A 26711-nucleotide genomic window follows, 5' to 3' on the forward strand; every position below is an offset into this window, starting at 1 on the left:
GCCACAGCTACAATGTCTACAATGCTGTCTATGCTGTGGCACATGCTTTACATGCAATATACAAATATAGCTCCAAAAACATAAGAATGATAAAAGGAGACAGACTGGCAGTGCAAGATGTACAACCATGGCTGGTAATTTCATCTCAACACTTAAAAAAAAATAAGCAAAAAAAAAAATAATGGGCTAGTTTATTATTCAGAGGTAAAGATAAATCTTAAGTCAGCCTTTAAAGAATCCATTGGTGGTTTTCTTCTTTTCTTCTTTGTTTTTCAATACAATTTGATTCAAAATGTTTCTTTAGCCACTCACTTGGAGGCAAATCTAGATGAGTATCAATTGGAATCGTAAAGTCGCCACCTGCCCGTAACCTCTCAAAATATATTTCAATGGGATGTCCATTGAAATACATTCAAGACTTAGCTGTCTCTTTGTTCATATTCTTTTTTAACCTAGGTCCATCACTTTCTAAGGAGCATCATATTCAATAACAGTGCTGGAGATTCTCTGTGTTTTGATGAAAATGGAGAGCTCGTTGTAGGTTTTGATGTTACAAACTGGGTGGTGTTCCCCAATGGCTCAATAACCAGAGTGAAAGTTGGAAGACTAGAACCTCAGGCTCCTCCGGACAAAATGTTAACAATTAATGACGACCAAATTGTTTGGCATCAAAGCTTTAACCAGGTTAGCCATAAAAGCCTGCTTTTCATGTGATGAATTGTGCAGGGTAGCATTTTTTAAATGAATAAATTACACCTTTTTTCCCCTTTCTTGGTAAAGATGAAAAATGTGAATAGATCAAACTTGTTTATTTCACCTGCATTATTCTACTTCTTGAGTGCGCTCATGATATATTTTTGACCTCATGTGTTCATTCCTTTATTTTCTTCTCTTTAAAGAAGCCTTCCTCCCCAACAATGTCACTTGTTTTGTGATCAAATTATGTTAAATAAGGTTGTTGATAAAATAAAATAAAACACCTGGTTGTGTTCCCCTTTTAATGCTATTAAAATACGTTCAGATCATGAAATCTCTGACAGCCCAAGCAGGTCAGCTTTGCAGAGCTCTAGCATGACTTGATAAAACTCAACTGGATGAGATTGTCCCAGGCTGGAAAATGCCTAGGATGGCTAAGAGATATCTTATTTTTTGCCCCTGCAAAACTTATGTCAGCCAGAGAAACTGAATTTCTTATCTGTTTTTCATTTCAAGCTGAAAGAGAATTCTGGTTGAGGCAGGTATAAACAAGTGCTTGAAGTTTGGGGAAAATTCATTGGCATCTCTTCTGCTCTCAGTCAATGTCAACAGCCCAGTGGCGTAGCGTGGGTTGTCAGCACCCGGGGCAAGGCAAGTAATTTGCACCCCCTAACCCGTGGATTTGCGCCCCCTAACCCGTGGATTTGCCCTAACCCCAGATGTTGCGCCCGGTGCGGCCGGCCCCCCCTGCACCCCCCACGCTACGCCACTGCAACAGCCTACTATATAGAGGTTTCAAGAAACACTAATCATCCTTCATACTTCTGTACAGGTGCTGCCGCTTTCAGTGTGCAATGACTACTGCTATCCTGGATACAGCAGGAAAAAGAAGGAGGGGCAGAAATTTTGCTGCTACGATTGTGCTTTATGTCCAGAAGGGATGGTCTCAGGCCAGAAGGGTAGGAGACATAACATGCAGTGATATCAAGGAATGTTGATAATGCAACATACTTATCATGCACTCATTTGAAGAATGTGCAACCTTTGCATGTGTATATAGGGTGGCTCCCATATGTTTATCTCTTGAATAATCTAGGGTTCACTGATTTTAAAAAGCAGCAAGCAACTAAGCAAAAAGAAACAATTCATTAAAGATACAGGAAATATAAAAACTGTCAGCATCATGACAGACCAAATGCTTCTTAAAAATAAAAAGAGAAGATGGGGCAAAGCAGGCCTCCCTCTGCTGCTTAAATATGGCTACTGAGATGCCCATCCTATGTCTCAGCCAATCATATCTCAGACACAATGAGAAACTCTCCAGGAGCTTGTAATGCATGCAATTACATTTATCCGAGCTTTTAAAAAATAGAATTAATAACAACAACAACAACAACAACAACAAACACTTAAAGCTCTTTCTTTCCCCCCCCCCCCAGATATGGACGCCTGTGTCAATTGCCCAGAAGATCAGTATCACAACAAGGACCAAACTCAATGCATTCCCAAAGTTCTAAGCTACCTGTCTTACAAAGATGAATTGGGGATTGTCTTGGCTATCTTAAACATTTATTTCTCTTTCATCACAATAGCAATACTTCAAACTTTTATGAAACACAAGGACACTCCCATAGTCAGAGCCAACAACTGGACTCTCACTTACACCCTCCTCATCTCCCTACTCCTCTGTTTCCTTTGCTCTTTGCTCTTCATTGGCAAGCCTGGAAAGGTGGCCTGTTTTCTCCGACAAATCATTTTTGGCATGGTGTTCACTGTGGCCCTTTCTACCATTTTGGCAAAGACTATCACTGTGGTTCTGGCATTTATGGCAACCAAACCAGGATCTAAAACAAGAAAATGGGTGGGGAAAGGACTGACAAATTCGATTGTTCTTTCCTGCACCTTTATTCAAACTAATATATGTACTATTTGGTTAAGTATTTACCCTCCATTCCCAGATGTGGACATGCACTCATTGAAGTGGGAAATCATATTGGAATGTAATGAGGGTTCGGCTACCATGTTTTACTGTGTTCTTAGTTATCTTGGCTTCCTGGCCATTGTCACCTTCATTGTGGCTTTCCTAGCCAGGAAATTGCCTGACAGTTTCAATGAGGCCAAATTTATAACTTTCAGCATGTTGGTGTTTTGTAGTGTGTGGTTATCATTTGTACCAACCTACCTAAGCACCAAAGGAAAATACATGGTGGCTGTGGAGATCTTCTCCATCCTGTCCTCTAGTGCTGGATTACTGGCTTGCATCTTTTTCCCTAAATGCTACATAATTGTCTTGAGGCCTGAGCTAAATAGTAGAGAACGTATAATGCAAAGAAAAGTATGAAAAAAAATCTAACTTCATCTTTTAATGATGATGCATTTTATTGTTTTATACAGTTACTATGTCCCCTGAATTATGCTCATGCACATACTGACCTCTGATGCTTGTTATCTTGCTTAGTCCCCAAGAGGGAAAATGACCTTAAGGGTCAGGATAGGATAGCATGCAACAGCTGCAGCTCCAATGAGAATGGAAAATGTCCATGAGATCTCTCCTCCTTCCTTCATGACTATATGTAAAGTAAATAACATGCTGCCAATATAGTGATGCCATGCTGTTTTCCTCCAGGGTTCATGGGGGCTAGACAGTACAACTCATCTCTGTCATTCCTGGCTGAATAGACATAATGCAGAAAACATTTTGTTCTATTTACAGATATTTGAAGACTTCTACTGGGAAAATAAAGCATTTAAATTGACGTGGAGCTGGCTAGAAATTTGTTTCCTTATTGTATGGAATATCTTTTTCCCCCTTCTGTCCTTTTCTCACACCTGCCTAGTTAAGGTCCTCAATATGTGTCTGCATAAAATGATCCTTCCAACCAATCCAATGGCAGCATAGAAAAGCACTATTAGGGGAATGTGTAAGGTAAAGTTAAAGGGACCCCTGACCATTAGGTCCAGTCGTGACCAACTCTGGGGTTGCGGCGCTCATCTCGCTTTATTGGCTGAGGGAACTGGACTTACAGCTCCTGGGTCATGTGGCCAGCATGACTAAGCCACTTCTGGCAAACCAGAGCAGCGTACGGAAACGCCGTTTAACTTCCCGCCTATTTATTTACTTGCACTTTGACGTGCTTTCAAACTGCTAGGTTGGCAGGAGCAGGGACCGAGCAATGGGAGCTCACCCTGTCAGATTCAAACCACCGACCTTCTGATCAGCAAGTCCTAGGCTCTGTGGTTTAACCCACATTGCCACCCGCGTCCCTAGGGGAATGTGTATGCCCATCTAAATAGGCATTCATGTAGCTATCAAAATGGGAAGGGCTCCCCATCTCCCTCCAATATTATATATAAAGTGAAGACTCTGCCAGTATAGTGATTGTGTCTTATTCAATAAGGAATCATGGGTGTTTTCATTCAACACGGTCTGTTTTTCTAAGGATGGTAAAAGTTGAATTACAATCCTGATGACCCCTGGAAGAATCAGCATTATGCGGACAGCATCTTGGTTCCTTTACAAAGGAAATAGGAGAGGTCTGTTGGCACTATGTGCAATGCATCTTGGGGTATCAAGAAAGAATAGAAGGCAATAGAGGGAATCAGGATCTTCAAGAGTTCAAATAAAATGAGGCTACTATTCATAAGACATACCAATTGGCTTAGGATGTGTTGAAAACGTATTTCGTTTGTTTCCTTTGTGAATGTAATGTAGCTTTTCTTCTTTGTACATTTTCTCACATAACTAGCTAAGGCCTGTAAAAGGGATCAGCACCAAATTCTGCTTCCAGCCAAATCAATGGCAATGTTAATGAATGTTGACATGGAAATGTGTAAGTCCATCTAAATGTGCTTCCATACTATCTCCTTTGCAGCTTTGGCGCCCAAAATGCTGCTGGTTTTTATTGAAATGGTGTTGTTTTTTCTAAGATCCATTAAAAGAGACTACACACATGTTGTTGTTGTTGTTGTTGTTGTTGTTGTTGTTGTTTATACCTTGCGACTCTGGGTGGCTTACAGCATATATAAAACATAATAATATGCCTTATTTCACACATACAAGTTTCCTCATGGGCCATGGGCCCCTGACCCACTCCTGCATGGTCTGCTTTGGGACTCAATAAGGGTTTGTGCTGCTAGAATTGTGATTATCACTCAGAGAAGGTGTATGTTTCAAAGGTGTAAAATATTCCTAGCAGCTTCCTAATACATGATGCAACTTTTAAGGGCAATGGCACTCTCAGGAAGTGATCATCATCCCTATCATTATCAAAATTACTGGTTTCCAGCCTCTTACACAAAGGACATTAAGAGCCCATTAACATGACAAACAATCACCATCAATTGGGGTGCAGGGGAGTTTTGAAATCCTCATATTGTTCAGAGCTGGGCATAAGCATAGTCAGGGCTCTGTATCCTTTTGCATAATCATTTTGCCATAATATGCTAGGCTATGATTCCACCAGCTGATTTTCCCATGTTTTTAGCCTAAATAATATACCATGAGTACTGCCAATTATCATCCTTTGTCCTTGTTCATTTGATCTTCTACTGTAAAGTTTTTGAATATGAAAAATAAACCTCATTAAGTAAGCATTAATTACCTAAGTCTTACCGCACATATTCCTTTACTGTAATATAGCTTATATTCCATTGGACAAAATGTTTTCCGGTTCTCTTGATAAATGACATTATCTTCCCCCTTCAAACTCAAATATATATAGTTTGTACAAGGATTTTAAAGAGAAAAATCTTACTGTCCTCACTCCTCCTTAAAGTGAGGCAATACTATTTATGGACACTGGTGGACAAGGACCCATTATTAACTACAAGACCAGGATACTGGCATTCAGATTTCCTACAAGGCCAAGCTGTGAATCAGTGTAGCAACAGAACTGTCCGCCATTTAAGGAAGGCTGGAGTAAAACTGGTAATAGCTACATATGATGTTGTAGTTGGAAACATGGGGAACTTCTACATGTGTAGGAAAGGTTTTCTCAACAGGATCATGCTGGTGGTTGTGTTGCTGCTTGTACTGCTGTGTCATACTGTATGCAAGACAAATTCAATTAATTGTAGCATATATGATGATCCTCTCCCTATTGTTCATGAATTTTACCAGCCAGGAGACCTTCTCATTGGGGAGATTGTTTCTCAAGCCTTCTTCCTCTATAATAATCTCTCCTTCATTGAACAGCCTACACAGGTTGCAATTAATGAACCCATGTAAGTCATTATTTCTTTTCTCTCACTCTTTCTTGTTCTGTAAAATGCTCAGTCCAGTAAAACTGGGGGGAAACCCAATCAATATGCAGCACTGTGCTTAAGTTGTTTTTAGTTTCTGGCATGAGAAAAGTGAAATTCAGGAATATTTGAGCTTGGTTTTTAAAAATATTTAGTTTAATTTTCATTGATTTGTTTTGGGGGGAAATGATTTAGAAAAATATTTTATTTTTCCTTGAGTTTTCACCCCTGCAGTTTGCCCACTCTATTTCCATATTACACACAGACAACATCAGGGATGGTGCTGAAACTTACAACATTCTGGAAAGGGTACCACAACTAAATATTATACCATAAGAAGGTTATGTGTATGAGTCACACATTTGCAAACACTATCTGGTTCCCCTTGTCCATAATTTTATGTGCAAATGTGCACTAATAATATAGCATATGGATGTGTGTGTGTGTGTGTGTGCACGCGCGCTGCAATCATGTGAGTTTCTTTAACTTTAACCAATTATAGTAATAAATGCATCAAAATACAGGTGCCCAAATGTGTTCATGAAATGCTTGCATAGTATTGTATATATCTCATTGGACTGAATCTTAGTACAGAGTTCCCAGTGATAGGAATGTATTGATTAAAACAACATGAATGTTACTGGGGAAAATATAGTACTTTGGGGGCAGTGACATTGAAAGATCTTCCCCACAATGTTCTTGAATGGTAGATTTATTTTGATAGTAGGAAACAAAATTAAGTTTGGTAGGTGAAAAACAACTTAAGCTTTCTGTGAATAGGAACTAATTAATATGTGACTTGATCTGTAGGCTAGCCAGTCTTTTTGTAATTGTTTTCAGACTCAGGAAAATATGTTCCAATCAACCACTGTGGGGATTCTGAATTTTGAGGGTATAAACTTATTTCAACCTTTTTTTTCTGTATTACTTTTTGTTTTCTTTTAATTTGCTTTGACGTGATATAGTGTGAAGACTAATTCAGTAACTTCTATTCCATTCTATTATATTCTATGGTTTTAACCAAATATTGATCTTAAAAGTGGGCAGGTGAGGTGAATGATAATGATGAGTACAAATGCATTATTGCTGCTCCTGTTTGGTGGTCTTCTTCTTCTTCTTCTTCTTCTTCTTCTTCTTCTTCTTCTTCTTCTTTAAACAGCAGTAACTCTTTTTACAGTTCAGTGCCAAAGAACTACCAGCACATCTTGGCCTTAGCATTTGCTGTCAAGGAGATCAATGAGAATCCCAAAATCTTGCCAAATATCTCTCTGGGATTCCGCATCCTCAATAGCTACTACACTGCAAAGATGACATATAAGGCTACCCTGAGCCTGCATTCCACCCAGCATAGGTTTGTTCCCAACTTCAGGGGTCATAAGCAGAACAATCTGATAGCTCTCATTGGAGGGTGCATCTCTGAAATCTCTGCCAACATTGCCATCATTTCAGCAATTTGCAAGACTCCACAGGTAAGTCATGTGCATGTGGGTATGGAGATTTTGCAATGGTGGCACACAGTTTAGATTTCAGCCAAGTATTTGATGACATTCCTAATGATATCTTGGCTAGCAAACTGGTTATATAAAGACTAGATGCCAATGCCATCATGTGGATTCAGAAGTCATTGGGAAATTATAGTGGGTGTTCATCAGTGGCTCCTCATCAACCTGGAATGTGATTTACAATGGGTGTCACAGGAATCTGTCCCTGGTCCTGTATAGTTTAATAATATCCCCCCTCAAAAAATAATAATTCTGTGATTGTCATACATAAATAATACATTGTGGGAATAAAATAATCCAGCTATCATGATTTTTCAACTTTTACTTAATTTATACTTCCCTATATTTTCCTGAAAACATATATCCCAAACTTCAACAAATGAGTTGTGGCTTTAAACAAAGATTTTATAATAGCCAAACTTTTTCTCCCTGATCAAAATGACACTAAACACATAGATTTTTTTTGATGTGTAATGTACTCCGCCGATTCAAGCAGTGACCTAGTTCATATATCACACTAAGCCAAAGTTAAGTAATAGTTTGTTAAATAAGCCACAAGTGATTGCACAGACAGTCTAACAACCCTTAGCTTGTTTCATGCAAGTTCGGCTTACTTTTCTTCCCACTTACTTTGTACTCCCTGCCTGTGGTATTCACATAGGGCCCCCGGTCATTCCACGGACTATTGACCCTGCACCACCACAGCTTATCTATTCCACTGCCACCAACCAGGTTTCCCCAGTAATATATTCAGACTCAGTCAGGTTGTAACGTATTAACAAAGATTTCAGTTTATTGTGAAGGCAAATGAGTTTTAAGCACTGTAATCCGATTCACTCTCTCTGTCTCCCCTCTGTCTCTAACTCACTCTGACTCCTATGCCTCCCACCCACAAGAAACCAACCGAACTAACTGCCCAAAACCCCTGTGATGAGCCTTAAACACAGTTAGGCTCCACCCCTGGGCTTTCTTATTAGTCAGCCTATTAACCCTTTCTTTCTCTCCCCCAGTACGACATCTCCATAATGAGTGGGCAAACACCACACTGCCTAATATCTCAAGTGCTTTTGTACCACCCTGCTACTGTTTTTGCTTCATTGTGTCCACGTGTGGCTTCCCATTGATTGGCTGAAAGAGGAAGGGTATAGAAATCTATAGGGACATGGGTGTTGCTGTGGTCTAAACCACTGAACCTCTTGGGCTTGCTGATCAGAAGGTAGGCGGTTCGAATCCCCGTGACGGAGTGAGCTCCCGTTACTCTGTCCCAGCTCCTGCCAACCTAGCAGTTGAAACTGCAGCAGTGCAAGTAGATAAATAGGTTCCACTGTGGCAGAAATGAAAATGGTGTTTCCATGCGCTCTGGTTTCTGTCTCAGTGTTCCATTGCGCCAAAAGTGGTTTAGTCATGCTGGCCATATGACCTGGAAAGCTGTCTGTGAACAAACACCAGCTTCTTCGGCCTGAAAGCAAGATGAGTGCTGCAACCCCATAGTCACCTTTTGCTGGACTTAACTGTCCAGGGGTCCTTTACCTTTATCTTTACCTTTATAGAAATCTTCTGGGTCTGTGGGAATTGCAAATGATCTGCAAAAAAGAAAAGAAATTTGGAGGTGAAGGACTCATGTCCTTTCAAGATCCCATGAACCAAAGCTTGAAACCTGTATCCTAAGATGAAGTGTGGGACTGTTTTAGGGGGAGGGGGAATGTACTAAGAGTCATTGTGCTGCTGGTTCTTCTAACATCACCCAACGTTGTGTGTCTGCACCATTTTGTAGTTCTGTCATTTTTAATGCTTTTTTAAATGTAGCAGCCATTGTGCCATAGCCCCATCTTATGCTATGCCACACTGCCACAGCAGTCATTCAGTGACTAAATTTGCCCAATTAAAGTGGAGTCCATTGCACTACCACAACAGATATTTTCAGTTAGTAAAGTGATGGGAAAGTCATTGAAAAGTATGGGATGAACATATAAATCATTTACATGGATGACATGTAAACCATCCTCTAAGCAAACCAGGATGAGATTGGAATGAATGCTCATTCTAGTATAACTTCCCTGCTAACAAATCAGAACAAATGGTCAATAAATAATGGACATAGTCTAACTACTGTGTAGCCTTGTTCAAGTAAGTCAGGATAAATGCTTAATAGAAACAACAGTCATTTCATTGTCTTCAGATTATTGGTTATTTCTTCTTCTAAGTGTGCTATTTTATGTAATGACGTCTTGTTTAAAATGAATTAAATACATCATAATAATAAAATAAGATGGGATTTTATTTATCATGATGTATGTTGTACTTGGTTTGTTTTTATTATTGTTTTTATTATGTATTTTGTGATTTTTATCTTGTATTTTTCTTTTGTGAACTGCCCTGGGATCTACAGATGAAGGGCTGTATACAAATTTAATAAATAAAAAATTAATAATAATAATTGTAATTCATGGTTACAAGACACACACACACCACCTATCCAGTGTTTCTAAGATTTTGCATTCTCCTCTAAATTCTCTGAAAAATGCTTATACATTTTATTTCAGCTTACTTATGGGTCATTCTTGCCACTACAAGTTTCCAAAATGCTATTCCCATTTTTGTATCAGATGGTCCCAAATGAATCCCACCAACACATTGGAGTTGTGCTATTACTTCAACATTTTGGATGGACATGGGTTGGTGTTGCTGCTGTGGATGATGACAAAGGGGACCAGTTTTTACAGACAATGGTGCCAATTCTTTCCCAAAATGACATCTGTTATGCCTTCATAGTAAGACTGCCAAAATGGAGCTATGTGGAAGAGTTGATAAACTTGATTTTAGAGCAATGGAAAACTTATGTAACTGTAATTGAGAAAAAAGCCAATGTAATCTTTGTATATGGAGAACCACCATCCTTCCAGGTTCTGAGGATATTGCTGTTTCTAGCACCCTTCTTGGCATGGCCACCTCTGGGGAAAGTGTGGATTATTACATCCCACTGGGATTTTGCATCTCTCTCTGTTCAGAAGATATGGGATATTCAAACCTTCCATGGTTCCATATCATTCACAGTTCATTCAAAACAGCCTTTAGGATTCCGAAAGTTTATTCAGATGATAAGACCTGCCTGGGCCAAAGGAGATGGCTTCATCCAGGACTTCTGGGAACAGGCATTCAGCTGTTCATTAAAAATGTCTAAGGGGCAGGAGGAAAAGGAGAATGAAACCTGCACTGGGGAAGAAAAGCTGGACAGCATTTCAGGGGTTTTGTTTGAAATGAAGATGACTGGCCACAGCTACAATGTCTACAATGCTGTCTATGCTGTGGCACATGCTTTACATGCAATATACAAATTCAGTTCTAAACATAGAAGAATGTCTGAAGGAGAAGAACAAGGATTTCAGAATATGCAACCATGGCTGGTAATTACTGCTCAATACATTTTAACATTTTCTCCTTTATTTCTGCAAATGCCCATGAAAACAAATGGATGGAAATGTAAAATTATAGACACCGCATATGGTGACTATACACTGTGAAACACAAAATAATTTCAAGATTTAGATTACCCTCTGTTCATATTCCCTTTCAATCTAGGTTCATCGCTTTCTAAGGAGTATCTTCTTCAACAACAGTGTTGGAGATACTGTGCACTTTAATGACAATGGAGAATTAGTTGCTGGTTTTGATATTACAAACTGGGTGATTTTCCCCAATGGTTCATTGGCTAGAATTAAAGTTGGAAAACTGGATCCTCAGGCTCCTCCAGGCAACAAGTTAACCATTCATGATGACCAAATTGTCTGGCATCAGAGCTTTAACCAGGTGAGACATAGCTGCGTATGTTCAATCAATCAATCAATTTCCTTTATTCGACTGATAGTCAGAAATAAAACACAATACAGAATTATAAACTAAAACATCATAGGGGTACATAAATAAGGTAGGGCCACAGTACTAAACCTCTCACAGATAACCCACATCAAGGCATTCAGTTATACGTTTTCGACACTTGAGTGCCAGGAAAAGGAATTTAGCCACTGACAAAGTTGTTTTCCCAGAAGACTTATTTAGCAGATATGCTGTCTGCTTTCCTCTTTGTCGGGGACTAAGCTGGAGTAAGTATGGGGTTATAAGATACTGTCTTAAATCGTTGTAGAAGGGACAGCTCAGTAAAACGTGCTCTGTGGATTCTACCTCACCCAACGCACAATGGCATAATCTCTGGTCATATGGGACTCCTCCATATCTTCCCTTCAGAACCGCCAAGTCAAGAACATTCAGCCTAGCCGTGGTAAATAGTCTGCGGTATTCCACGTAGTGGATATCCACCAGGTAGCGAGCTGGAGCAGCTCGGTACATCTGCTCCCCCAGAAACAACCCAGGTTTCACACGGGCTATGTCCTCCTGTCTGGCAATATCCCTTAATCTTTGGGCGATCACCGCCTTTGCGTGGCTATACGTCATGGACTCTATATAAAGGGAGGACAACCCGCACTTCTGCACTTCCTCCACTATCTCCCCTTCCCATGGAGATTTAAAGTTATCCCTCAGAATCAAGGGGGCCAAACCCACCGGTCTGAAACAGAGCTTAAGCCATAGCCATAACTTCGCTTTCAGGGCCACATACCTAAAGGCTTGACAACCGGTTTCCAATCTCATGATCGCACCTGCCACGGAAGGGGGGATCCTTAGTATGGCCCTGAGGAATTGGGTTTGGATAGATTCCAATTTTTCAAAGTCCCTACGTGAGCCCAAGGCAATGCCCACCAGTAGAAGAGGGAGGACTTTCATTTTAAAGAGTCGCAAGGCAACTTGGACAGTTTGTGCCTGTTTCTTAGAGTACAGGGTTCTAATCACCAAGGCTGCTTTCGATGCGTTCGAGGCTATGTATTCTCTGTGCACCAAGAAGGACCTATTTGATCTAACAACCTGACCCAGGTATTTGAAACAACTGACCTGCTCTAAAGGAATACCATTAATTGGCCATAAATTAGGTTTCGGTCGAGCGGCAAAGACCATTATTTTGGTCTTGGCATAATTTAGTTGGAGCTCATGTTGGGTCTCATATTCATGAAGAGCTCGAAGCATCCTCCTTAATCCGATGGGGGAGGTAGCTAATAGGGCGGCATCGTTCGCATACAGCAGGACATTCAAGGCTCGTCCTGCCAGTTTTGGTGGATGGAAATCAGTATTTGCCATATGCACCACTAGCGAAGTAATATAGAAATTAAACAGAGCAGGGGCAAGCAAACAGCCCTGTCTTACCCCCCTAGTGGTGCCAACCGGATTGGAGACTAGCCCCTTGCTATCTAGCCTAATCCTCAGGAAGGTATTTGTATGCAAATTAATAATCAGCAGGAGAAGGCGGCGGTCGATAGATGTCGCTGCCAATTTTGCCCATAGCTGGTTCCTGGGAATTAGATCAAAGGCCTGCTTAAAGTCTATAAAGGCGACGTGGAGGGCTTTTATGCCATTGTCAGCATACTTGGTGGCAAAGTGATTTAGAATTAAGATTTGGTCTGTTGTTGATCTTCCAGGGCGGAAACCCGCCTGTTCCTCTGCAATGATGTTGTTGCTTTCCATCCAGGTCGTTAATTTGTTAAGTAGAAATCTTGAATAGATCTTCCCGATAACATTTAGCAGGCTAATTGGTCTAAAATTGGCCGGGTCTGTGCGCGGCCCTTTCTTGTGAATTAACACAATCAGTGCAGAGTTCCAGCTTGGAGGAAATTGTGCTGTTTTGTTTATGTAAGTAAAAAGAGCTGCTAAGGGTGGACACCACCAATCCTTATTGGCTTTAATAACATCTATGGAAATAAGATCGTCTCCGGGTGCCTTGCCCGCCTCAAATTGGCCTATAAGTGTTTCCACTTCAGAACAGGTAACAGGATCCCACTCAGGCAAGGGGGCCAATTCTATCCTTCCTCCGCTGGCAGCGTGAGCTGCATATAAATTGGAGAAGAAGCTTTCCCAGGTGTCAGCTGAAATTTGGGGTTCTATCCTTGACCACGGTCTACCCAGGTATTGAGAAATTTGATGCCAAAAGGAGGAGGGATTTCTATTTTCTGCAGCTTTTAGAAGGTTGTTCCAATCATTTGTTTCTGCCGCAAGCTTCTTTTCCTTTAATAGTGCTTTATACCTTCTCTTGAGGTTCATAAGGTGACTGCTAGGTGCGGGGTCATTTGATGCCCTATATGCCAAGAATTCATTATATAGGTTGTTCTTGAAGTGTCTACATTCCTCGTCAAACCACTTTTTATGAGAGAAATGGTTACTATTCATTACCGAGGCCTTAGCCAACGAAGGTTTTAGCAGTTCTACTAACTTGTCATATATTGGCAGTGGCTCAACTGCCTGGACAAGGGAGTCCCTTGTCTCTTGCAGTTGGTCAGACCAAAGGAGTTCATTTATCCGTTGAGCCAAATTGTCGGTCCATTTTAAGGCAGTGGGCCTCATCTGAAGCTGGTTATTTGTAATAGGCACACAGGAATAGGTAGCCAATTCTCCATCCAGGGTCAGAGAGAGTTCTAATGGAAAATGGTCACTTTCCAGCCTCGTTACCACCCTAAAGTTGGAAATTTTGGGAATTAGGTCTACTGATGTCCAAATAAAATCTATAGTAGAGGCTCGGGAGCCTGACCAGAAAGTAAATTCAGCAGGGTAATCAGAACTAAGAGCTCCGTTTAGAAGGTGAAAATTAAGAGCCATCAAAGTTTGTCTACATTTAAAACCTGCGTATGTAGCAACACTGTCTTTAAAATTCCTGGGTAAAAGGTCTGAGGTTAAAATGGGTAGTGGGGGATATTTATTATATTTAGCAAATAATGATTTATCAGAATGAGACAACCGGCCATTGAAATCTCCTGCAACTAGAAAGGAGGCTTCAGGATATTTCTCTAGGAGAGTTTCAAGAGTCAGTTGAATTCCCCTCCATCTTTGGTCCACCAGGTTTTTCTTGTAGGTTGGGTGCAAATAAACATTAATCACCACGAACACTTCCTCCGCTGTTTGTAGCTTTACACCCAGCATGGATGACAACTGGATGTCGATTTGTTCCACCTGCAGATTTAAAGCCAAAGAAACTAAGGTAGCCAACCCACCTTGTGGTCTACCAGGTGACAGTGAATTCTGTTGTGCATTCAGGTAGAAGCCCTTATACCCTGATAAGGAGAAGCCCTCACAAGCCCAGGTCTCTTGCAGTAAAAGAATACGACTGCCTTTTATGTAGGCGACGAAGGATGGGTCCATCAGCTTAGGTTTAATGCCAGCTACATTCCAGGATAAGAAAGTAAGTGATCTCCTGGTCACCCCTTCGAGTCATGCTGGGCCTTGCGGAACCAGCACGGCAGAATCCACCTGGGAATGCATGCGGCGAGGGGGGGGCAATAGGCTGGAAGAAGGAAGTAATTGTAGCTTGCTTACCCGGCAAATTCCAAACACCACTTACTGCAGCAGCAGCAGCCTTGGATTGAGGCTTAATTTTTGGTGGCTGCAGGGATGGATTCTGGTGCACGGGAGTATCACTTAACGACAGGTCCATAGACTCTGCATTTAAGGTATGCTCTAAAATTGAGAGGGGTGGGCCTTTTGGGTCAGCGGTTGCTGTAGGGAACATGCAGTGTAAGGCAGGTGGAAGACATCCTTTTCGGTTTGCCTCCAAAAGAGCATTCAGTCTTGCCACAGCTTCCGAGTTTGACCAGAGGGTTGTCGAATCTTTCACTGTATCCTGCCTGGGCTTGACATCCCGAGGCCATGTACAGCCAGGTTGCCGATCAAAGGTCGTTAAAACGGGTTCCACTTGGGCTTGTGTAGACTGCTCTTCAATTGGTGAGGAATTCATCTTATTTACCTGAACATGATCTTCTGAGTTACGGAGACAGAGTAGCAACTCATCCAGTCTGTCCGTTATCTCTGTTCGCTCCAGTTTTGGCAATTGGGAGAAGGATAGAAGTAACTCACGCTCCGTAGAATTCTCCAGATGTATAGCCTTTGTCAGTGGAGGCAGGGGGGGTCAGTCCAGCTAATTAGATCTGCGGCCAGGGGAGTTGGAGTTGTGGCAATTGGCGAACCCTCAGACTTGTCTGCTTTCTTTTTGAGCAAGCAGTTTGGTAAGAGGGGGCAGATCTTGGTATTGGTGAAGACTCTTGTAGCAAGGATTCCATAGTTAATTAGAAGGCTTCTTGAGGACATAATAAGTACAGGGAGCTTTTTGGTTTTAAAGGAGAGCAGCACTCTCTACCTCTGAGGTCTGCTGCTAATATGGTCAGAATGCTTCAGGTCAATAGAACTAGGGATTACCCCCAGGAGCTCCGCTAGGTGTCTCCTTATATCATTCTTATAATGCCAGTTTATCACCTTGCCTCTAAAGGGGCAAACCGTTAAGCAGATTTTAGTAGCTTGCAGCAGCAGTTTGTAAGGAGGTGCATAGTGTTGTTCCTTCTTATTTTGCTCACTTTGCTCACTTTTCTGATTGCCAACAACTTGAGAAATTGTACAGGAGGTGTGAGGTAAAACGGGTGCTCTGGACAATTGTATGGATTTCATCTCAGGTGATACATCAGGGGAACTGTCTTTACCTGTTAGGTATACAAGCGAGATAATCTTCTCCAAGGATCCTCGGATGTCTTTTATGTATTTAAAGATACAGTCCACTGTTTTAGCAACTAGGTCTAGATAGTCGAGTGTTCAAATAGTATCTCATCAATACAACTTTCACGGGCTCTAGTGCAGTCATACATGTGGATACCAGTATTATTATTGCTTGCAGGTTTAATAGGCAGGTTATCAAAAGGTTCTTTCGCAATGGTTTCCTTGTCATTCATCTCTGCTTGCAGTGAGAAAGAGTTTGAAACCAGAATATTAAAAATACCCTTTGTACTTTCAGATTCACTAAATTTTGTTTGTTTAGCAAGAGGCAGGCATCTCAGTTCCTCTGTGACGTCTAAATCTCTGGAATCTCTGGTACGTTTCCCAGTTCCTCTCCCACGAGCAGGGCTGTATAATTGCTTAGTCATTTCTCTCTTCATGCAGCCACCCCAAGTTTCAGGGTCAATGGTTGTCTCCTCGATAGAAAGAGGCGTCCTCCTACTTACTAATTAACACTAAAACTAAAAACTAAAAACTAAGGTTAAAAGTTAATAGGTTTCTATACTCATTAAAACAAATTTGAAGGATAAAAGATAAAAATAAGTCAGAGAGCTCACATTCACGCTGACTAGGTGCCATTCGCCATCTTGCTTCCACATTTGTATTAGTGTACATTCATATTAGGCAGGCTAGCTGCGTATGTTTGACTATGTAAGTTTATTTTTAGCAACCCATCTTTCTCAGTGATTTTCAGCTGCTGAATGATAGTGATTAGCATTTTAAAAACTTTTTTTAAAAAAATCATAATTCCTTCTCCATAGTTTTTCAAATTGCAGCTTTACAAAGTCAAACGTCTACTATATTAGTATTGAACCATAGGCCTGATGAAGCATGCAGTAGATCTTTTACCTCACAGATTCATCTTTAAATTCATATTTAAAACAAGGAACTAGGAAACCCTCCCTCCCCAATAATACACTTCTTGTATTGTTGTTTGATCATATAAGCCAATTTTTTATCCTTTTTGAAATATCTTGGTAGTATAAAATAATATTTATTACTTTTAAACCTTACAAACCAGAAGAAAAAGAAAAGAAGAGAGAAAAAAGAAGAAAGAAAAGAAAGAAAAAATAATACAATACAATATATAAACAATACACCACACAACATTAATGCATTAAACTAAACAAAACAGAGCAAAAACAATTTAAAAACATACATCATACCATTTCAATGCCTTATTTTTCATTCCCTTGTTTCATCGACTTCCTCTCACCTCCCTTTTTGTATTCCACTTCTATTAATTGTTTCAGCAATTCCTTTCCATCTTTCTCTATTTTCTGTCATATAATTGTCTTAACTTATTTTAACCTTATTTTCCATTAATACTATAATATTTATGCTTAACTCCTTATAACACTTCTACTAAAGCCATATAATTTCATTCCAACATTTTTCTGACACTCATTAATTTTACAGTATTTCTATAAATAAACTTTAAACTTTTTCCAATCTTCTTCCACCGTCTCTTCTCCCTGGTCTCGGATTCTGCCAGTCTTTTCCGTCAATTCCATATAGTCCATCAACCTGGTGATCTTCTGTCCGAGGCTCTTAACTCTTTTCCAGGTCCCTTCTGCAAGTCTTCTTCATATTTATACATACACTTTACTTTGTCTTCTGCTGATCTTGTTCTTAATTTCCTTCCTTTGATGCTGAAGAGTAGGTCTCGGGGGAGCTCCAACCTAGCAATGTTTTTATTCCTTCTCGACAGGTCATCCACATCTCCGTGGTTAAAACTAAAATCCAAAAGATATTTCAGGATGTGTTTCAAAATCCCTCCAAATCTGAAGGTCCCCACAACTCCAATTTCCTCCTAACCCAGGTCCAGGTCCCAAAGGTCAGTAAATCCCTGCATGAGATGATCTATCCAACTTTCCTTCTCCAGTCCAAGCAGGGCTCCAATCTTCAAAATCTGACTTTCTCTGAATTCAGTCATAGAGGGCAACAACTTGTAGTCATCAAATTGCCTCTGTAAGGCTGGGGCTCTCTCCCTCTCCACTTGTATTACTTTAGGTTCAACAACCACAACTTTCTCCCTCGCTTTCTCCACAGTTTGGCATGTCAAAGTAAATTCCTGTATCGGTTCCTGAATAGTTTCTGTGTAGATGTTCAATTTTGTCCCAAATTAGTCGCTTTTTGTCCGAAAATATCAATTTTAATATTCATCACATCCGTCTTCTTGTGAAGCTGTTCCAATGACTCACTTATCTTACATAGTGTGATCACTAAGGCTTCTTCTGTCGACATTCTTAAGCGATCCAAGGTCAATCCCTGGTTCTCACGGTTCTTCTCTTGCAGCTGGAGATTCCACCAGCTCAACTCTTGTAACAGTTTCAAAGGCTCCCTCTAGAGGGAAACAATTTCTGTTTGTATCAATCCTTTTAAGCACAGTTCAAGCAGTAAAATTAGTTTCAATTTTCAGTTACTTTTACTCCTTTTTAAACGCAGAAGGAGACAATGGAAACAATGTATTTCTCTTATTTGACTAACTGTCAACAGACGTTTTATTCACAGTCAATGAACTTTCCCAAAAACATCAGTCTTACTAGCAGCCCGTTTCCAGGTTCAGAGCGGTGGTAATTTAACTTTCTTCACTCTCTCCTGCAGGCTTACGTGATCCAAAATTTCCCCCCCTTCTCCTGCTTCCAAGGGGGGTTTAATGATTTTAACTGATGGAAGTTTAATCCTTTACATAGGACTTTCCAAGACTTTAGCTTGCAAACTCTTTGCTTCAATCTATTTACAAAAGGGGAAGGCGGACTTCCTGTTTGAAACCTCCCTGTTTCGGTGCCAAATTAAGATGTTTAAAAATCCAATTTTCCGTTCTACTCACAGGTAGTTGTTTAGAATCAAATTGTCCACAGGAAAAAGTCAGCGCTCTCCGGCAACAGCAACTCGGCTTCACTCCGTGAAAGAAGCAGTCAATTCAAAGCACCGCGCCACTCACCCCACGTCACTCCGGATCCCCAAAACAGGGTTTCCCCGCAAGTAGGGGAGGCGCAAAGGGTGCCAGCCGAATCCCACGTTCACAGGCTTCTCCCACCTGCGATTTTTAGTGGGTCTCCGCCTTCGCCATGGCGGCCAGACCCTGATTTCCACGGAGCAAATTCCTCCCGATCAGAGGAATTCCGCCATTGCCGGAGGCGCTAACCCGGAAGTCTCCTTTTTTGAAATATCTTATTGCTTTCCAGCTTTATTTCTGATAAAATGCCACAGAACATCTTCTTATTTTGTGAAAATGTAGGAGGCATCAACCAGAATTTATTATGAACCACCAATTTGAGTGCAAATGATCCCCAAGCCTGTAAAACAAAAGGATGTAAAACTAAGAACATTCCATCTTACAGTTCACTTTAAGGTAAAAAGTTCATGCAAAGGTTATGCAGACCCAGGCTAGAAACACGTTAGGAATGAACTGTGAGTGAACTAAGCCCACCTGACCAGTTGAACAGGCGAGAATCTTGGCAAAGGATCTAAAAAGGAATGGTGGAAGCCATCCGGGAAACTGGCATTGTATACTTGTAGCATGTGCATCTCGTGTCATAAATCATATCAGAACGGTTGTTTTAATTGCTCCTACATCATAGACGGCTTATTTTTGACCAAATGGGGCTTTCCACATCATATATGGCTTGTCTTTTGACCAATAAGAAATTCCCATGTCTTCTCTGTGAGGGAGGAGGGAGAGTGACTACAGGCTATATAAGCCTGGACTGAGCTGCATATTTTGCCTCAGTCCGCCTGGACTGGGGACCACAACTTAAGTTATGAAATAAAGGTGATTTTCCTTGAACTCTATTTGTCTGTTGTTTATCAGAATACCCCTGCTTACTTCAAAATGTTTCAGCTGCTGTTGTTTGGAAGAAAAGAAGATCTAATCTCTTAGAGCCAGGCTTATATTTACAGTCTGTGACCCCATGTGGGGCTGAATGGATGGCAGAAGGAAATTTACTAGAATTTATTTTCAGTGGATTCCTCCTGCATCCTATTAACTATCTAACCTGCATATTTCCATGTAGGTGCTGCCTATTTCTGTGTGCAACGATCACTGCTATCCTGGCAACAGCCGAAAAAAGAGGGAAGGAGAGTTATTCTGCTGCTATGATTGCGCTCCATGCTCGGAAGGGATGATCTCTGACCAGAAGGGTATGTGTCATAAAGAACAAAGATATGCCCAAATTTCTAGAAAGTAACATTGGAGATTGTTGGATGTTTCTCTGGATTATTTGTATCTCTTGAACATATACTGTATGTAGGCAGTTTAAACTACAATTTTTAAGTTAGTAAACCACAAAGCAGTTTCAATGTACAACTTAAGAGTGGGAGTAAAATTTTATAAAAGACTTAAAATATCCTTAAAAAGTGCCAAGAGGCAGCAAGGCAGGCCTCCCTTGGAAGGGATTTTCACACCCATCAAAAAAGATCATTCACATGGATCTAACCCAATCATATCTGAATAGTCAAAATCCTCTCTGGCAGAATTTAAGGCATGGATCAATTCATGTGGAACTATATAGTCATTTTGATAATATGTCCCTACAGTGTTAAAGACGTTGAAATTCATCACCCAGTTTTTTGAATTTTGCCCTGGAAATAGCCAAAGACTGTGAAGCTGTCTTAAGAGGACAGATATATTCTCCCAATAACAATTTCTGGTCAAGGCACTAGCTTCTATATTTTTGAATGTGTGTAAGGCAGCCCCAACGAGAGTATATTGCAAGAATGCCATCTCAATATAACCAGGACATGTATCCGTCATTATGGTCATATTCATGAGAGAAAGGGGGGGGGTGATTGAAGCAACAGGTACTCCAGCCAAAACTGGGCAAGCACACAACTCACCTGACTCTGGCACTCACCAGGAGCAAAATTAATCAAATGCTATACATACAGTTTAGTATAATATAACCAAGGGATGGTTTGTGCAATCTGTGTAGGCTGTGGGCACACCTGCTTTTCATTGGTGCTCCTTCTTGGCTGAATTGAGAACGGTGTATATGTCTCACATTCCTCTCTAAGCTGAGGTTAGACCAAGCTGTGTCAAGGAGCTATTTTCTCCTTGCTGCAGCCTTCCCAACCCATGGCCTCATGGGATATATGACTCTTGTTTGTTTGTTTGTTTGTTTGTTTGTTTGTTTGTTTGTTTGTTTTAAAATAACAGCGAAATTGCATTTCTTCCAAATACATTTGCTTTTGTTAGTTCTTTTTATAGCTCATCATGCGTAATAAGTCATTTCCTTCATCTCTGAGCCATATTGTGTTCTCAACCACTGTTTCCTCTGGACACACAGTTTTTGTTAAGTCTAAAACTGTAGATTCTCACTTCCGGGTTGGCGCCCCCGGCAATGGCAGAGCTCCTCCGATCGGGAGGAACTTGCTCTGTGGAAAGTTGGGTCTGTACCGCCACGGCGAAGGCGGAGACCCATTGAAATCACAGGTGGAAGAAGCTTGTGAACCTGGGATTCGGCTGGCACCTTTTGCGCCTCCCCTACTCACGGGGAAACCCTGTTTTGGGGATCCAGAGCGACGTGAGGTGAGCGGTGTGGTGCTTTGAATTGACCGCTTCTTTCACGGAGTGAAGCCGAGTTGCTGTTGCCGGAGAGCACTGACTTTTTCTTGTGGACAATTGGATTTTAAACTACAACCCGTGAGTAAAATGGAAATTTGGATCTTTAAATATCTTAATTTGGCATCGGACGGGGAAGGTTCAAAACAGGAAGTCCGCCTTCCCCTTTTGTAAATAGACTGAAGCAAAGAGCTTACAAGTTAAGGTCTCAGAAAGCCTTATGTAAAGGATTAAACTTCCATCGATTGAAATTATTAGACCCCCCCTTGGAAGCAGGAGAAGAGGGGGGAAATTTTGGACTGTGTATCCTGCAGGAGAGAGTGGTTAAAATTAAATTACCACTGCTCTGAACCTGGGAACGGGCTCCCAGTGATTGACGTTTCGGGAGAGTTCATTGACAGCGAAGAGAACGGATGTTGACAGTCAGTTAAATAAGAGAAATATATTGTTTCCATTGTCCGCTTCTGCGTTTAAAAGGGAGGAAAAGTATCTGAAAATTGAAACTATCTTTACTTTTTGATCTGTGTTGGAAAAGATTGATACAAGTGGAGACTGTTCCCCTCTAGAGGGAGCTTTTGAAACTGTTACAAGAGTGGAGCTGGGAAATCTCCAGCTGCTTGATAAGAACTGTGAGAACTAGAGATTGACCTTGGATATTCAAAAATGTCGACAGGAGAAGCCTTATGGACTGCATTTTCTAAGATAAGCCACTTGTTGGAACAGCTTCATAAAAAGATGGATGCTATGACTACTAAAATTGACATTTTGGAACCAAAAGTGAGCACCAATACAGAAATTATTCAGGATTTGGCACAGGAATCTATTTCAACAGGACAGGCTGAAAAGGAGAAGGAGAAAGTTGCTGTTGTCGAACCTAAAGTAATACAAGGGGGAACTTTAGCCTTACAGAGGCAAATTGGGGACTACAAGTTGAGGCCCTTTATGATTGAGACTAGAAAAAGTCAGATTTTGAAGATCGGAGCCTGGCCTGGACTAGAAAAGGAAAGTTGGAAAGATCCCTCTATGCAGGGATTAACTGACTTTTGGAATATGGACTTGGGTCAGGAGGAGATTGGAGTTCTGGGGGCCTTTGGATTTGGAGGAATTTTGAAACATGTCCGGAAATACTTTATGGATCCTAGTTTTAATTATGGAAATCTGGCTGACCTGTCGAGAAGGAATAAAAGTATCGTTGGATTGGAGTTTCCCTGAGATCTGCTCTTTAGCATTAAAGAATATGAAGAAGACTGGCAGAAGGGACGTGGAAAAGAGTTAAGAGCCTCGGACATAAGATCTCCAGGTTGATGGACTGTATGGAGTTGACGGAAGTGGCTGGTAGAGTCCGAGACTGGGGAGAGGAGATGGTGGAAGAAGATTGGAAATTTAAAGTCTATATATAGAAATATATATAGTGATAGAAAAATGTTGGAAGGAAATTTTATGGCTTTAGCTGAAATGCTATAAGGAGTTAAGCTTAAATAAGTATACTAATTTTAATGGAAATAAGATTAAAAATATGTTAAGACATTTATATGATAGAAAATAGAGAAAGTTGGAAAGGAATTGCTGAAACAATTAATGGAAGTGGAATGCAAAGAGGGAGGTGAGAGGAGGTCAGTGATACAAGGGAATGAAAGATAGAATATGGAAAAGGTATGATGTATGTTTTTAAATTGTTTTTGTTTCATTTGGTTTAGTTTATTGTGTTAGTTTAATTTGTTAAGGTTGTGTTTTGTATTGTTTATGTATTGTATTGTTTTTTCTCTTTTTTGTTCTTTTTGTTCTTTTGTCTTTTTTCTTCCTTTTCTTTTTGTAAGCTTTAAAAGAAATAAATATTATTTTTTTTAAAAAATAAAACTGTAGATTCTCATTCTTACATATGCCCATAATAATTTTACAGTCACTTGGATTCAGACTGTGATAGTGACACACACATTAAGGACTGAGAAAGAATGGCATCTGTGAAAGGCTGCCTTATGAAGATATGCCTTAAAATGATATAGTAAACAGGAAATTCCTGGTGCATGGGGGGGACGGGGAGTCTTAGCTATGTACAGTGCCACTTCACTATAATCCACATGACCATTGTGGAACCAAGATTAAACAAAATGATACATATTTTGAAATTTTGGGACTTTTAGAGTTCGTCAAATATTTACAAAATGGGATGAAAAGGTCTTTTCACTATGTGCAAAAGTTTTTTTATATATATAAATGTTGGTCAAAATCTTGACATACTTAAAACATTGCTTCTTCTTTTTTCAGACATGGACACCTGTGTCAACTGCCCTGAAGATCAGTATCCCAACAAGGACCAAACTAAGTGCATTCCAAGGGTCCCAAACTATCTCACTTACAAAGAATCTTTAGGGATCATCTTAGCTATCTTGATTATTTCTTTCTCTTTGATCACAATTTTAATACTGGGGACTTTTAGGAAGCACAACAAGACTCCCATTGTCAAAGCCAACAATCAGACCCTCACTTACACCCTCCTCATCTCCCTCCTCCTTTGCTTCCTTTGTTCTTTGCTTTTCATTGGACAGCCTGGAATGGTGACCTGCCTTCTCCGACAGACAATTTTTGGCATTGTGTTCTCTGTGGCCCTTTCCAGTGTTTTAGCAAAAACCATCACTGTGGTTCTGGCATTTATGGCAACCAAACCAGGATCCAGGATGAGAAAATGGATTGGGAAAGGACTAGCAATTTCAATTGTCCTTTCCTGCTCCTCTATTCAAGTTGGTATTTGCACAGTTTGGCTATTTGTTTCTCCTCCATTCCCAGATGTGGACATGCAGTCATTGGATGGGGAAATCATCCTGGAATGCAATGAGGGTTCACCTACCATGTTTTACTGTGTCTTGGGCTATATGGGTTTCCTGGCCATTGTCAGCTTCATTTTTGCTTTCCTGGCTAGGAAGTTACCTGACAGTTTCAACGAAGCCAAATTCATCACTTTCAGCATGTTGGTGTTTTGCACTGTTTGGTTATCCTTTGTTCCAACTTACCTGAGCACCAAAGGAAAATACATGGTGGCTGTGGAGATCTTCTCCATCCTGTCCTCTAGTGCTGGATTACTGGGTTGCATCTTTTTCCCAAAATGCTACATCTTTGTGCTGAGGCCTGAACTGAACAACAGGGACCAGCTAATAAAGGGGAGAAAATGAAAGACTGTATGTTCATCTGTTTATTTTAAGACCGTATTCCCTCCTATGAAGCTTCCCAGTTTCTGAGATATTCAGGGAAGGCCCTTGGGAACTTGCTCCTAGAGAGGTTAGATTGACTCCCACCTTGTTGTCCTGCCACGGGGGAGTGAAGACTTATTTGTTCCAACAGGCTTTTGGAAACTGAATGCTTGTAATGAAAGGGTGGGTGCCGTGCCGTTTTTATTATAACTGTTTTATGTTTTCAATCATTTCTATATATATAGTTTTAATTCTACCGATGTTTAATTGTTTTTTTACAAAGCGATTAACACCAACCTAAATATCCAAAAGGAGCTGCAAGCACTCAAAACGACAATTGAACATATCACAGATCAATCAGATAGAGATAAAAGAGGGGGTGCAAATTATGCCGGATTCCGGAAAAAGATGGAGGAGAGATTATTGCTTTTATTTTAAGTTGTTTTGACAGTTTGAAGATAGACCTGCCCCCATTGTTCTCCCTGACATTGAACAGGTGCACAGAGTGGGTAGGCCTTAGAGCAAGAAAGGCAGATGCACCAAGAGATATTTTGAATACTGCCAAACCAAAACTTTGATCCCTTTGATTTTAAATGCCTTACACAACTTTCAACAACTTAAAATACAACTCCATTTCCAGATATGGATATGCACTTATTGAATGAGGAAATTATATTAGAATGTAATGAGGGTTCGCATACCATTTTTAATGTGTCTTGGAAGTTACCAGACAGAGGACCATGCAACAACCGTGGCTCCTTTAAGAAAGGAAAAGGCCACCAGATTCCCCTGCTTCTTCCATGTTGGTGTGTAAGCGGAAAAGGATTCTGCAATTAATAATAATAATAATAATTTATTTATATCCCGCCCTCCCCAGCCGAAGCCGGGCTCAGAGCAGCTAACAACATTAAAATGATACAACATTCTAAAATCAATTCATTATGAAATTGATTCAAATCAGATTAATGACAACAATTGGGCTAGAGTTCTGTGAGGATTACCAAAGGAGGGGGTGAGGCTGTGCCCTGGCCAAAGGCCTGGTGGAACAGTTCTGTCTTGCAGGCCCTGCGGAAAGATGTCAAGTCCCGCAGGGCCCTAGTCTCTTGTGACAGAGCGTTCCACCAGATCGGAGCCACAGCCAAAAAAGCCCTGACTCTTTATACTGAAATTGTGTCTTTTTCCCTCCAGGGATCATGGGTGTTGTGGGACAGGGGAAAGAGAATGGATGGGCCTGGTATGCTGTTTTGTGTATAAAGAATATGTGCATATATGCTTGGGCAGGGACAAGCCATCTCCGTGCTGCTGTGTCCATCCTGTGTCCACAAAGCCTAGGAGAATTGGCAGGCTGCTTTGCTCTAAGTCTACACCTTCTTATTAAAGCACTAGAAATGGCCATTCTGTTGTTTTTGAAATACTTCTTTAGTATCTCTGCATCCAACCACTCCTACATGCCCCCGGTTGGGCCCAGGGTTCAGAATATATGTTCTCCTTCAACATACAACAAAACCTCTGTCAATTATGAGCTGAGCAGTGTTTGTTGTTTAGTCGTTTAGTCTTGTCTGACTCTTCGTGACCCCATGGACCAGAGCATGCCATGCACTTCTGTCTTCCACTGCCTCCCGCAGTTTGGTCAAACTCATGCTGGTAGCTTCGAGAACACTGTCCAACCATCTCGTCCTCTGTCGTCCCCTTCTCCTTGTGCCCTCAATCTTTCCCAACATCAGGGTCTTTTCCAGGGAGTCTTCTCTTCTCATGAGGTGGCCAAAGTACTGGAGCCTCAGCTTCAGGATCTGTCCTTCCAGTGAGCACTCAGGGCTGATTTCCTTAAGAATGGATAGGTTTGATCTTCTTGCAGTCCATGGGACTCTCAAGCGTCTCCCAGCACAATAA

General features: G+C 40.8%; 1 protein-coding gene across 1 annotated transcript; it reads left to right on the top strand.

Annotated features, from left to right (window-relative positions):
* Positions 1 to 117: 117 nt before the first annotated feature.
* LOC309326926 (vomeronasal type-2 receptor 26-like) lies at positions 118 to 24803 on the top strand (the record flags this gene model as incomplete). Its single annotated transcript, XM_081835955.1, has 10 exons — positions 118 to 134; positions 474 to 684; positions 1529 to 1655; positions 2136 to 3031; positions 5816 to 5919; positions 7229 to 7406; positions 9983 to 10843; positions 11019 to 11246; positions 20090 to 20216; positions 23902 to 24803. The coding sequence occupies 10 exons, from the start codon at positions 118 to 120 to the stop codon at positions 24801 to 24803; spliced, it is 3651 nt and encodes a 1216-aa protein (XP_081692081.1).
* Positions 24804 to 26711: the final 1908 nt, after the last annotated feature.

Source organism: Podarcis erhardii, assembly GCF_964252035.2.
Source record: "Podarcis erhardii genome assembly, chromosome: 13".
Taxonomy (NCBI): Eukaryota; Metazoa; Chordata; class Lepidosauria; order Squamata; family Lacertidae; genus Podarcis; species Podarcis erhardii.